At 32.4% G+C, this 12,435-nt stretch overlaps 2 protein-coding genes across 6 annotated transcripts; one reads left to right on the top strand and one right to left on the bottom strand.

The window, feature by feature from the left end:
- The first annotated feature begins 568 nt into the window (after window positions 1-568).
- LOC141659187 (uncharacterized) lies at window positions 569-6,176 on the top strand. Of its 5 annotated transcripts, XR_012549662.1 has the most exons (8): window positions 569-764; window positions 1,676-1,753; window positions 2,554-2,718; window positions 2,827-2,888; window positions 3,030-3,069; window positions 4,651-4,862; window positions 4,948-5,192; window positions 5,455-5,590. XR_012549662.1 is itself a non-coding variant. In XM_074465959.1 (7 exons), exons 1-7 carry the CDS (start codon window positions 634-636, stop codon window positions 5,924-5,926), a joined length of 777 nt encoding a protein of 258 aa, XP_074322060.1. In that variant the 5' UTR covers window positions 576-633; the 3' UTR covers window positions 5,927-6,176. The 5 variants fall into 5 exon arrangements, 1 of the variants encoding a protein (XP_074322060.1); XR_012549661.1 differs by having other exon boundaries at window positions 4,651-5,198; window positions 5,455-5,592; XR_012549660.1 differs by having other exon boundaries at window positions 4,651-5,192.
- Window positions 6,177-6,658: 482 nt separating this feature from the next.
- On the bottom strand, window positions 6,659-11,085 carry LOC141659186 (NADH dehydrogenase [ubiquinone] 1 alpha subcomplex subunit 8-B). Its single transcript, XM_074465958.1, has 3 exons — window positions 10,978-11,085; window positions 10,674-10,867; window positions 6,659-7,013 (listed from the first exon to the last, which is right to left on the bottom strand). The coding sequence occupies exons 2-3, from the start codon at window positions 10,859-10,861 to the stop codon at window positions 6,881-6,883; spliced, it is 321 nt and encodes a 106-aa protein (XP_074322059.1). The 5' UTR covers window positions 10,862-10,867; window positions 10,978-11,085; the 3' UTR covers window positions 6,659-6,880.
- Between the last annotated feature and the right edge of the window lie 1,350 nt (window positions 11,086-12,435).

The raw sequence follows: 12,435 nt of genomic DNA, 5'->3' as shown, positions 1-12,435 counted from the left end.
ATTTTTGTGAGTTAATCGGAATACTAGATAGTCCGTGTGATATAAGTATGTGTTGATGGATGAATCTCATCGTGTAAATAACACGTAACAAGTTAACGTTTTGTTCTCGCAGTTTTCGGTTCGTTTCGCCTTAAGGGGAAATTGGACGTTCTGGCCCGGGACTGCGTCATCCTCTTCGCTGAACCAATCATCTTTCCTCTTATTGGACTGACCTCCCCTCGATCTAAACAACGTCTTTCGTTTTCGGCCCAAATACATGACACGTGCCTCAGAATAATGGGTCCTCACAAGAACATTAATCGAAACAAAAATTATTATTTTAATATTTTACTGTAATATAAATAATTAATTTTATTTATTGTAAGATATACAAATAAAACATAACTAATACAAATTAACTAGATTTTAAATATAGAATCAGTCGAATATACTTTTAAATATTGAACATTGAAAAAGAAATGCCGAATTAATTTTTAAAAATCACTATTTTTCAAAAAATAAATAAAATAAAAATCACTAAAAATCTTATAAAATCTGAAAAATGTTAATTATCCCAGTTTAACACCTAAAATTTTGCCCAAAAGTGCATAATAAAAGAGAGTAATTTGGGGGGTTAGGGTTTTGATAAAGAAAATGGGACGATACAGAAGCAGAAGCCGGAGCTACAGTCCCGTTCGCCGGAAGAGATACGACGATCCTCGTCATCACCGCCGTTCTCCTGGCCCCACCGGCCTCCTCGTTCGTAACATTTCTCTCTCTGCTAGGTACTCTTTAATATAATTATTTAAATTGCATTTATTTCTTACATGTAATGTACATCTGTAAACTCATCTATGTAGATTATGTATGTGTTCGTTGTTATTTATGTATTGTATTGTTTATTCCCTTACTGTGTTTACTTTAATTGTAATTTTTTCGCTTATTTTGAATTCTCGGGCTTGAACATTGTTATAGGATGATTGTTTATTTAGGTTATCGGAATTTATAAGTTTATTGTTTTTGAAGTTCATATCGTTATTTTTGAAATTGAGTAAGAAAGGCTATCAAGGTCTTGTTTGCTGTGGCGTAGATTGCTGTTTTTTAGAAATGTTAGATAGGAAAGCAAATTCGTAAGAAAGTTTCCAACTTATTGGGATGTATATTTTCCTTACTTCTGTTGCTCGTTTTTCTTTCACTTGCACTGTATTTTCTATTGGATATTGGATACGAAAGCAAGTTCGTAAGAAATATTTCATTTTAATAGTTATTAGGATGTGTATATTTTCCTCACTTACGTTTGTCTTTTTTTTCTTTCACTTGCAAGTTGCACAGTATTTTCAGTTGACTAATTTATCTAAGCAAATAAATGTAGGAAAAATAGGAAAAATATTTTGTGATTAGTGAAAGGGGCCTAAATTTCGACATTTACAACGCTGTTACAAGTAGAAGAGGAAATTGAAATGAAAAGAAAAGAAGGAACGATCTTTTTGAAAATCTTTCCATCTAGTGGGTCAAGTACATTTCGTATGATTATACGGTTATGAAATTTGTTTATATTATGATATGACTCTGTACATGGAAGAGTAGACCAGGTTTTGATACCTGACTTTGTATGGTCACCGATGCAAATATTAGCGTATCTTTTCCAGGAATTGGCACGGGATATTTTGATGATCTGCTTACTTATATGTTGCAGGGTGGAAGATCTTAGAGTTCCTTTTGAAAGATTTGGTCCAGTGAAAGATGTCTATATTCCTAAGAATTACTATACCGGGTATTTTTTTCCGCAACTTATTCACCTGCACTATGCATTGTTATTAACAAAGTTGTATTTATTCACAAAATTCCTTCTTTATTACCGTTAGTTTCGCCCACGTCATCTCTGCTAGGAGTGGACATCTGCCTTATTTCATGTTTCTAGTTTCATTTGGATAGTTAAGAGAGTTGTGGTCTATGTTACTTGGACTATTCATTTTACCAGTGTCGGACACTTGACACTTGGACATGGACACTCGGACTTGGACACCTATTTAAGGCCAAAAACATGTATATTCTTCAAAACGGTGCCAAGTACGATACTTGGACACGTATCCATGTCTGATACTTTTAGCCAAGTCCGAGTAACTTAGGTTCAGGCAATTGGAGCGGCTGGAATTTGATAATGAATTTTCTAGGAGGGAATGATATGAATTATCAAGTTCATCATATACGTCCAATTATAAAAGAATAGCTATACTCTAAAAGAAAAATCCAGAGATTGTTGAATGCAAAAGCTAAAGAAAACATTTAGTGAATAGTCCAAGAGGATTATTTTTACTTTTGGAAGTAGAATCAACAGGAGGTCTCATACACATTTGTCTTCTCTTTGGAGCACTATATTCTGTGAATGTATGAGTAATTGTGCTCATATATTTGAAAATATTAGTTTTTATCTCATGAATTACAATTTGAAACACATGCGGCACAGTGATAGAGATAAAGGTTTAAGTCTATAACTGTGCAGATGAGTATTTTTTCTTATCTAGCATGTTTCATTTGCGGATCCTGCGGCTTACAGTTCTAATAAATTTTCAGGGAAGCAAGAGGCTTTGGGTTTGTGAAGTTCCGTTTTGCAGATGATGCTGCGGAGGCAAAAAAGCGACTGAATAACTCACTAATCGGAGGACGGGAAATTAGAATTGTTTTTGCTGAAGAAAACAGGAAAACTCCACAAGAAATGCGTAGGTTGTCACGTGTGAGGTGTGGGATTTTCTTGGTCTACTATTCTCTTGCAACTTCAGAATTGTAAGACAATATGACATGCATAGCATGCACTAACATTCGTTTTTTGTTCTTTTGTTCTTTCAGTAGTGGACGTGAAAGTTATGGGAGGCGAAGTCGCTCAAGGTCACCAAGGCGCAGATATCGCTGTTAGTTTTAACCTTTAATCCTTACATTAAAATATTGATAATGTTTAGCCATATTGTAGTTTATTTTGTGACTGATGGCAGTCCACCATTAGCATGGAAATATATGTATTCGCTAAACTTTTGTACTGTTTACTGTCACAGCTTATTCACGTTCTCTTTCTCCACCAAGACGTGCCTCCAGGTCTGATATTTGTTCCTTAATACTTAAATAAAAGATGATTTTTTTTAACACGTTACCCTTTATGTGGAAGCTATTCATCTGAGTGTTTATATACGTTTTCTTGTTGCATCCTATTCAAAAGGTGTAATGGAAATTTGGATGTGCTTGTGATAATGTAGTCTTTTCTCCCTTTTAAATTGCCTAATTGTTTCCTAGAAGCATTTTTGGCATGATCGAGCTTAATCTAAGTACTCGTATGTTTCTTTCGAAAATTAGATAACATCATACAATGGAAGCTGAATATCTTATCAAGCAAAGTCCGTCTTATCATTGTATAATCAAATTATAGTTTTTTTTCTGGGATGGGTCATATGTAATTTCTCTATACATTTAATATATCTGGCTAGATGTGGTTGTCTATTACCTTTTTAAAAAAGGAAACGTAATGAATTTATTAAATATAATTCATATTTCAGTGTGTAATAGGGAATATACGAAGTGCCTTTATAAATTAAGGAAAATCAGCCGATGCTAATTGTTAATGCTTGTAAACATGTTTTACGAAATTTAGCATTTAGATCAAGTCACTTTGTTGCCTACCTGTTTCTTAGGAAGATTTAAATTTCAAAATTTGTTGCATTGTTAGTAGTACAGGTACTTTGTGAGGAGCTTTTATAATTGCATGTGATATTTGTTTTTCATGTGAAATCCTAAGCTGTGTAGTAACTCATGAATGGAAAATTATAGGCCTAGCTGCTTGCTAAACGGTTTGGCCATTAAGGCATGTTAGTGTTTCTTCTGTCAAGATTAAGGCTTGTTAGTTTGAAATTATATGGACTTGAGGGTTTAATGCCTTTAATAACTTGCAAGAAAATATTTATTAAACTAAGAGATGAATGAAAAAAAGGAAATCTTTCCCCGAAAATTCGGCCACCCATTTTTTTGAGCATTTAGTAGCATTTGCTCAGTTATGTTATAGTTTATTTTCTCAATTACTTTGCCATTCATTTACCTGAGCATTAAATAATATTTGCTCAGTTATGTCATGGTTTATTTTTTCAGTTAATATTTGCATTGTTGTTTGTTAGGACTTTCACAATATCTGTAATTGTTTTTGATAGATTAATCTTCTTTGGTTGTATGTGCATATTTAGTACTTATTTACGAGTTGCTTAAAAATCTTCCTTCCATGCTTCTAGGTTTATAGCAGCTTATTTCTTTTCTATGCCCATGTTTGCAGTTTACAATGCTTTCTAATTTTGAATTAAGAGTTGCATTGTCTTGCTCAGACTTATATTCTGTTGAAGCAGTAGGTTTTTACTGTTGACATACTTTTTTCCATTATGATATCCTGTGTTAGTTAATTGCTGCATCTGCTCCTGACCGCTGGGGAAAAAGGGCTTATAAAGCTTTTAATTTGTTTTTTTTAAATAGTTTTAAATTTTCTGCTAATTCCTAGATTCATGAAGGCCAATTAGTGACTAAAGTGTCATCGTATCGGCTTGATCATACCATTTCTATCTGTTTTCCATCATTGAGTTGTTTAATGATGCATATACTTCCCTGTTTAGGATCAGTCTGCTGATAATGTTGTTCATGCAGATTCTTTAAAGTGAATCAGAGATTTAAAGAATTCTGGCCTAATAAAGACAAAAGGGAAAGAGACCATAAAGTCAAAGATCCCTTACTTGCCTTTATATTTAAGCCTCTACAGATGTCTCTAAGTTCGTCCATAATCTACGGTTGCATGCACCGTTTTCTAATGACACTGCGTGTAACTGTTTAAGGTTTCCACGATCTTTAAAACAAAGACGGTAAACATAGTGCAAGATATTATACAGTAACAAGTCTTCCATTTTATTTCCTAGTTTGATATCTTGATGTGTTGCATATATCCAGTTAGAGAAAGAAAAAATCGCATATAGTTGCCCAAAGAAAGAGGCCACCTCCAAATGGAATCCCCTCAAAGTTATAGTGGTTGCTTATGATGAAAATATCGTTTTAAAGATAGTGTGAGGTTTGTAGAAGTTGGAGCTAGAAGAGCTGTGAAGTTATGAGATGCTGAAGTACCAGCAATCCATGAGCGTAAAAAGTGTTATGATGAAAGTTTTTTATGTTTTTCTGGAACACTGAAAAAGAGGCAGGTAAAGGTCAGGCTTCAATTGCTTTTGTGTGGGGAAGATGTGATATTTCTCTACCTCTTGAGACTGTTAGATTACTTGATTTTTTTTTTGTTTTTAAATGTTTTTCCATGGAAAAGTTTGAACATCCGAGGCAGGGACATGATTGTTTTGTAGGATGATCCTAGAAATTTGCCCGTACTGTCTTTCAGTATTCAGTTCAAAGTATATATTAATATGGATTGTAAGTGGATGTCTAATTCTCATTTGTCGCTACTGTTCACAGGGATGAAAGAGGAAGGCATGATCGGTACTCTTCACGTCGATCTAGATCTGTTTCCCCTCGCAATGATGAGAGAGATTACGTGGCAAATCAAAGGTCTACAAGGCGATCTAGGTCAGTTTCAGAAGAGCCCTATTCACGTGAAGAGAGAAATTTCAAGTCCAACAACAGGGCTGATCAAGGAGAGAATGGACGGTATCCTGACCACGAGGACTACGCACATGGTCGATCTCAATCTCAAAGTCCCAGGGAAAACTCTCGTAGCCTCTCAAGATCTCGTTCTCGGTCCTACAGGTATATATCATGTTAGTTTATCCTATGCATAATTGATCTCTCACATAATGTTGGACCATGATGCAAAAAAGAATGAGGTTTTTCGGTGGTATCAACTATTTTCACGATATTCTTGGTGGATTTTATCCTTGTGGATTTACTAGTTAACAACATACTTTTATTGGTATGCAGCCCTCGCTGACGGATCTTGAAGTTATGGTGCTATCTTGAACGGTCACTCCCTCCAACGAGAATCTGGCATTAGTTAAAGCTGGAGCAAGAGCATATTATATGCAGCATCACCAGTGTCTATGACTGAAATTTCCCTTTTCCATTGCAGGTGTAAGATTAACTTATTCAGAATTATGTGCTCAGTTGATATAGTCTTGGATGGGATATGTTGTTTGGTTTGGTTTAGTGTTTCAAGATTAAAGGTTTTTATATTTGTCAAATTATTGTTTTTTCCACCCAATAACTAAATACTAATTTTACCAGTTTCACATTGGCACCGAAGCAGGAATTACGTGCATTATAACTATATGTTATGTAATAGGAGTAATAAGAAATCGCTATTTGTATAGCATTACCCAGACATGAAAGAAATAACACAGCTGGAGTGAAATATCTATCAGTTCCCAAATTTGTTTATATTTTCACAAAATTAAATAAATTCCCAAACCCATTTTTCTTTACAAATTGTAACAAATTTGCATTCTCATTTTTCTCAAAATGTTATCTCCGACCTCCACTAGTTTCCTTTAATTGCATCTATTCCATTCAGTTTGCCCCAACCAAACGCAACATAAGTAAATTCACCAAAATAATTTAGAAGGAAAACAACTCAGATTTTGCCAGAACACCTGCAATATCTATTTTGTTTCTCCAATGATATTTTTCTCCTGCTTGAAGAGTAACTATGTTAACAATGCACCAGTTCTTACAAACAAGTTAGATATTCATTGAAATGATTCATAAATCAAATTCATCGGAAAGGATAGTCTTGCTACAATATTTTCCAAAACAATCTTGTACGATAAACATTTGGCTGTGCCGCATTCAGACAATAAACAGTTCTACTGGAGGTGCATTGATTTTGAATGCTGCTTGTTACAAAATGTTGTACATTATTAAGAGCATAGATGCAGAAGAATTATCATCACTGCAATGGGCATGCTTTTTCAAACTCTTGTTGCTCTTTACGACATCGCTCAAACTCATCAGTATTGTAATACATACAACCAGCATATGCATCCATCTCTTTTGTACAACTCTGATGAAGATCTTTTAGCCTGCATTGCAAAATCCAAAAATATTTACAATTGTCAACTTATTATTTTTTTAAAATTACAAACTCAGGTTGTTTTATTCGACTTTTTGTCATCAATCAACCAATTTTGTGCCAATTTTGTAGTGCACAAAATTAATATCATATGATTACAAATGAATTTCAAATAAATATCGCTATCATTATATTTAATCTATATAAGATTCAACATCACATTTATATAAATTATTAAAAAAAAGCAATTTCAAATTTAAAGTCAAAGTTTAGTCAAAATAAACCACATAGTTCAAATTAAAACAACTATTTGGGAAGTTGGGAGTATATATTATGCATGACATATATATGCGCACAATATATACTCCGTTGATAACCTACAACAGGGTGTTAATACAGCATAGAGGAAGTGATGGTCCAAAGTTGTCATCTATCTACAAGAACTCTCAATAGAAACTTATTGTCGCTATTGACACGACAATTCAAATGAACAGGGCCTGTTGAGGACTCTGAAAATTTGTCACCTTGTTCTATTTGGATAATCATTTGTTTTAGTTTAAATAGCTTTGTTCACTCTCCTCAGTACCTAGAATATTCAGGTTTCTAGTTTTAAAGGGATTCTCTGATGCCTGATCTTGTAGAGAGACTTATTATAGCACTAACATTCATTGTAATTATTTGATACACACATATGCCTGGTGCACAAGTGTTATATATATGCTGACATGACAGAGATGTACACGTACTCATCTTAAGTTTAAATTCTTACTATAAGCCTTGTCATCTGATCACATATAACTATATAAGTACATACCCCTAACATCATATTTGGTTAACTTTAAGCATGTCCTGTCACTACATTCTTATCATTTAGAGTCGAGGAGGCACAAAGATAATATTTTTGGGTGAACTTATAAGCTTTATATAATATTTATCCATTCTACTAATTCTCAGGTGAGCGGAATCAAACTCAGGACCTGGGACGATGACAGAAGATAGGCCCTTCTAACAGGGCTATCCCATGTTTAGAACATATAGCTGCTTAGTATGTTACTATCTAATATCTTCAGCAGAATGAAATTGACCAAATTATATAGCATCAGATGAAAGGATTTGTGGGGTTTCATCAAATATAATTCAACTTACCAACCAATAGTCCTATAACATTTTCTCTATATAAGCTCACACACTCTTAGGACTTAATTTACAGTTGAATAGAAAAATATATATTGTAAACTATAAGAAGAACATAAAAGATAGGTATACTATTTCCTAACCTGTGATTGAATATGTCATGTTTCCACATTCTATGATCCTATCTAAGTAATTGGTGAATGTCAATTATTTATGTTATGTGTTCTTAGCGGGCTTATGTCTGTTCTTCAGAGTTAGATCACAAAATTTATAAGGATGACTCTTTTACAATAAAAAAATTGGGGAAGCATAAGATCCATAAACTGTGCTGATTAAATTTCACATGACAACTGTGGGTTGGCTTTTTCTCCTCTTATACAATTGGCCCTGTGTGGGATGACTTCTGTACATATGTGCAAATATGTTACTGGTTTATATACAAATAGAGTACCAGACAGTTACACCGATTCTTACTGAAAAGTTCTAGGAGCCGAACATATAAAACATATCTAATTTTCTTTGTTACTTGCAATGAATTTAGTATTGTCAAAATATCAACCCAGACATACGAGCTTAAATTTGACAGTTAATTTATGTAATGCAAAATGAGGAAAGATAAGAGTCACTTAATACAGCAATGAATGGTAAATGGGTGTGCTAATCATTAATTCATTACTACAATGATTTCACCTAAAAGGATCTAATTGACATGAAAATTATTTGGAGATTTATAAATTTACAACATGTTACAGACAACTAATCTAGCTAAGTAGGATGGCAAAGAAGAAATCTAGTTTCCTAAACAATTTAACAAAATCTCGTGCGTGCATCATTTCATAAAATCAACACACAACGTAAACCTTCAAATATTAGTCGAATGGAACTTACAACTAAAGGTACATGAATAACCAATATATAGTTATATACCCATCACTTAATTAAAGGAAGTCGCAAATATTATTTACTAATACCAAAATAGTAGGAATTCACATCATAGGCAATTGACATTTAGAACCTACCGTAAACACACCAGACGTAAGATCAAATTGTTCATAAACACAATAGATATCGTACTCTTTAGCTTATCATACAAATACAAAGATATACATTACATTTACATATTATGCTCAATCATGTCGGCTAGTAAGATGAACAATAAAATGCAGGTAACGAAATCAAGAACCAGCTTAATAGAAATGCATTGACAGATATTGATCATTTTCATCTATACATAAAATACACAAAATCAGCTTTTAAGTTTCAATAAATTGAAAAATCACACTCTGACCAAATAACATTCAACTTACCAACTAATAGTCCTACAACATTTTCTCTATATAAAGATCATACACACCCTTAGGACTTAATAATAGTTAAAAAATAAAAAATATGTAGGAAGAACATTAGGGATTAGAGATTAGGGTAGATGCAAGTCGCTTATGCTGGTGAATTAATGAGCACTCCAAAATTAAGATATGTATATTTTATTTCCTAATGTGTGATTGAATATGCCATCTTTCCACTTTTTATGATTGTATCCTACGAATTGGTAAATGTCAACTTTCTATGTTGATTTGTTCTTAGCAGGCTTGTGTCTGTTCTTCAAAGTTAGATCACAAAATTTATGACGGTGACTTTTTCACAGTAAAAAAATTGAGGAAGTATAAGATAAGTGAACTGTGTTTATTAAATTTAACATGACAATTGGCCCTGTGTTGATTTTTCTCCTCTCAAACAATTTCCATTGTGTGGGTTAGCTTTATCTCCACTTATAGAGGAGAAAAACCCAAAACACTGTGTTTACTAGTCCAGCAAATATTTTACTGGTTTATATGCAACTAGAGTACTAGAAAGTTACATCGATCAAATAGTAATCCCTATCTGATAGTAATGCATAAACAGCTCTAGGAGCTTTATGTTAGTTCTAATGAAACTAGTATCGAGAAAATTTCAACCCGAACATACGCGCTTAAACTTAACATTTCATTTGTGTAATGCAAAGTGAGGAAACATACAAGGCACTAAATACAAAATACAGCACAAATTGGTTAATGAGTGTGCTACTCAGTAGTTCATAACTACAGTAATTTCACCTAAAAGGATCTGACTGAGACATAATCATTAGTTGGTGACTGATTCATAAAGTTAGTTGGTAATTAGTAAATCAAATAGTTTAAATTCAATAAACGCAACATATATCATAATGTATTCGCTTCTCGTACAAACACAAAGATATACATTACATTTACATATTAAGGTCAATCACATCAGCTAATAAGACTAACGATAAATGTACTTAAAAAAAATCAATAACTAGCTTAGTAGAAATGCATCCACAATTATCAATCAATTTCATCGACACATAACAAAACACAAAATCAGCTTTTAATGTTCAAAAAATCGAAAAGCCCTAATCATTCCACACACACAGAAATATAATCAATCGAAATTCTAACAATCAATTTTCGCAAATTCAACACACACAAAACATACAAATCCAACTTTATCCACAAATGGATGATGCCAGAATACTTACAGGCCAAGCACACAACGAGTAACTTGTTGACCTTTTTCGAGACATTTTTCGGGATTAGGATCATTCTTCTTGCACTTGAGAAACGCTACATTCTCGTTTCGACATCGAGTAGCTATATGCTTAGACGCTGACATCAACACAGCCGACGTCGGTATCGGATCTCCACCGGAATTCACCGCCGTCGACATCTGATTCTACTTATCAAATTAAATAAAATACACAAATTAAAACAACAATTATATAAATTATCTCATCAGTTCATGATTAAATCAAAGATATTTAATTGGAATCGCAAAGTTGGTACCTTTTTGGTAAGATGAGTTTGTTTGTGAGAGAACTAAACTTGCAGTCATGTAATTTAAGTGACGTAAAAAAAATATGGGGGTTATAATCGAGAGCGACTAAATTGCAGCTACTAAAAATATCATTTTTATTTTTTTTAAATAAAAATTTAAGTTATATATTTTTATTTAGAAAAAAAATTAAAATTATGATTTTAACATATCAAAATACTTAGAAATAAATGTAGAAAAGTTAAGCGAATATTAAAAAACAGAGTTAGCACTTTGTTAACATATATTTTTGTCTTAATTATAAGATGATGGTCGGGATTATAATTATTTTGTATAAAAATGGTTAACATATATTAATAGACATGCACATACCTCAAGTTTAATATTTTTAACACTCGATTGTATTTCGTTAATTTTATTTAATAGATGTTACTATTACAGGAATAATTTTGGAAATAACTCATTCAAAAGCTAATTTGATATAATTTGATATGTATATTTATATATATAACAAAATTCAAACATAAACAACAGAGTTAGACACCCCTAATCATATAAATAAGCTCAAAATTTCAAAAATCATGTTATACAAAGCTATTGTGGATATTGGGTTTTGAAGAAGACTGAAAATCATGTTATACAAAGCTATTGTGGATATTGGTTTTTGAAGATGACTGTTTGCTTTGTTAATGATTGAGCTGTCAATTTTGAAATAGATGTCAAATGCGAATTTTGTAGTCCTCGGAGAAATCAAATTTTGTTTAAAAAAATATTTCTTTTAGATGCCCATATTGCTTGTAGTTGTAGTGTTCGGGCTTTTTTTATCATAATTTTTCGTTTTAACTTTTGTACAATATTATATCTCATTCATTTAGTATTTACTAAAACACGGCTAAAAATTCATAAATCAATATATTTCTAAATTTTGCTAGCAAACAAAAAACCAAATCACACTAAATACCCTCCCATTCAATAAAAATTATACTACTCTATGTCCATTTTGGTAAATATACTTTCAGTTATGGATAGTCCAACTTTAAATGGGTACCCAGGACCCATTTGCCATATAAAACTATAGACCTATGGATTATTCATCTATTACCCATTTATTAATCATACTAACACTAAATTAGGTATATTTTGAATTTTAAACATCTTATATAAGGAAACTGACAATATTTAAAAAGATTTGCATGATTTTCTCATATATGGTTAAATCTCTATGTCAATAATAATCTTTAGTTTCCTTATTGGTTATATTTTGAATTTCAAATTCCTCATCAAAATAATCACTAATTAATATCTTCCTTATTTTTTGCTTTTATTTGAAGTAGATAGATATATACAGATATAAACACGTGCCTAATTTTGATGAGATGAATGAATCAATTTTCTTATTTACATAAATTTCTAATATCTGAATCCCATTCTTCTCTCTCTTTTTGCAGGTTATACGTGCTCTACAGGTT

Source organism: Apium graveolens, chromosome 5 (genome assembly GCF_009905375.1).
Source record: "Apium graveolens cultivar Ventura chromosome 5, ASM990537v1, whole genome shotgun sequence".
NCBI lineage: Eukaryota > Viridiplantae > Streptophyta > Magnoliopsida > Apiales > Apiaceae > Apium > Apium graveolens.
The sequence above is the reverse complement of the archived record's forward strand: the minus strand, read 5'-3'. Positions and strand labels throughout refer to the sequence as shown.

Coding starts and splice junctions, on each gene's coding strand:
- LOC141659187 (XM_074465959.1), top strand. CDS start 634: ATGGGACGATACAGAAGCAGAAGCCGGAGCTACAGTCCCGTTCGCCGG. Junction 765..1,675: donor AACATTTCTCTCTCTGCTAG/GTACTCTTTAAT, acceptor TATATGTTGCAG/GGTGGAAGATCTTAGAGTTC. Junction 3,070..5,454: donor CCACCAAGACGTGCCTCCAG/GTCTGATATTTG, acceptor TACTGTTCACAG/GGATGAAAGAGGAAGGCATG.
- LOC141659186 (XM_074465958.1), bottom strand. CDS start 10,861: ATGTCGACGGCGGTGAATTCCGGTGGAGATCCGATACCGACGTCGGCT. Junction 7,014..10,673: donor ACTCGTTGTGTGCTTGGCCT/GTAAGTATTCTG, acceptor TTTGCAATGCAG/GCTAAAAGATCTTCATCAGA.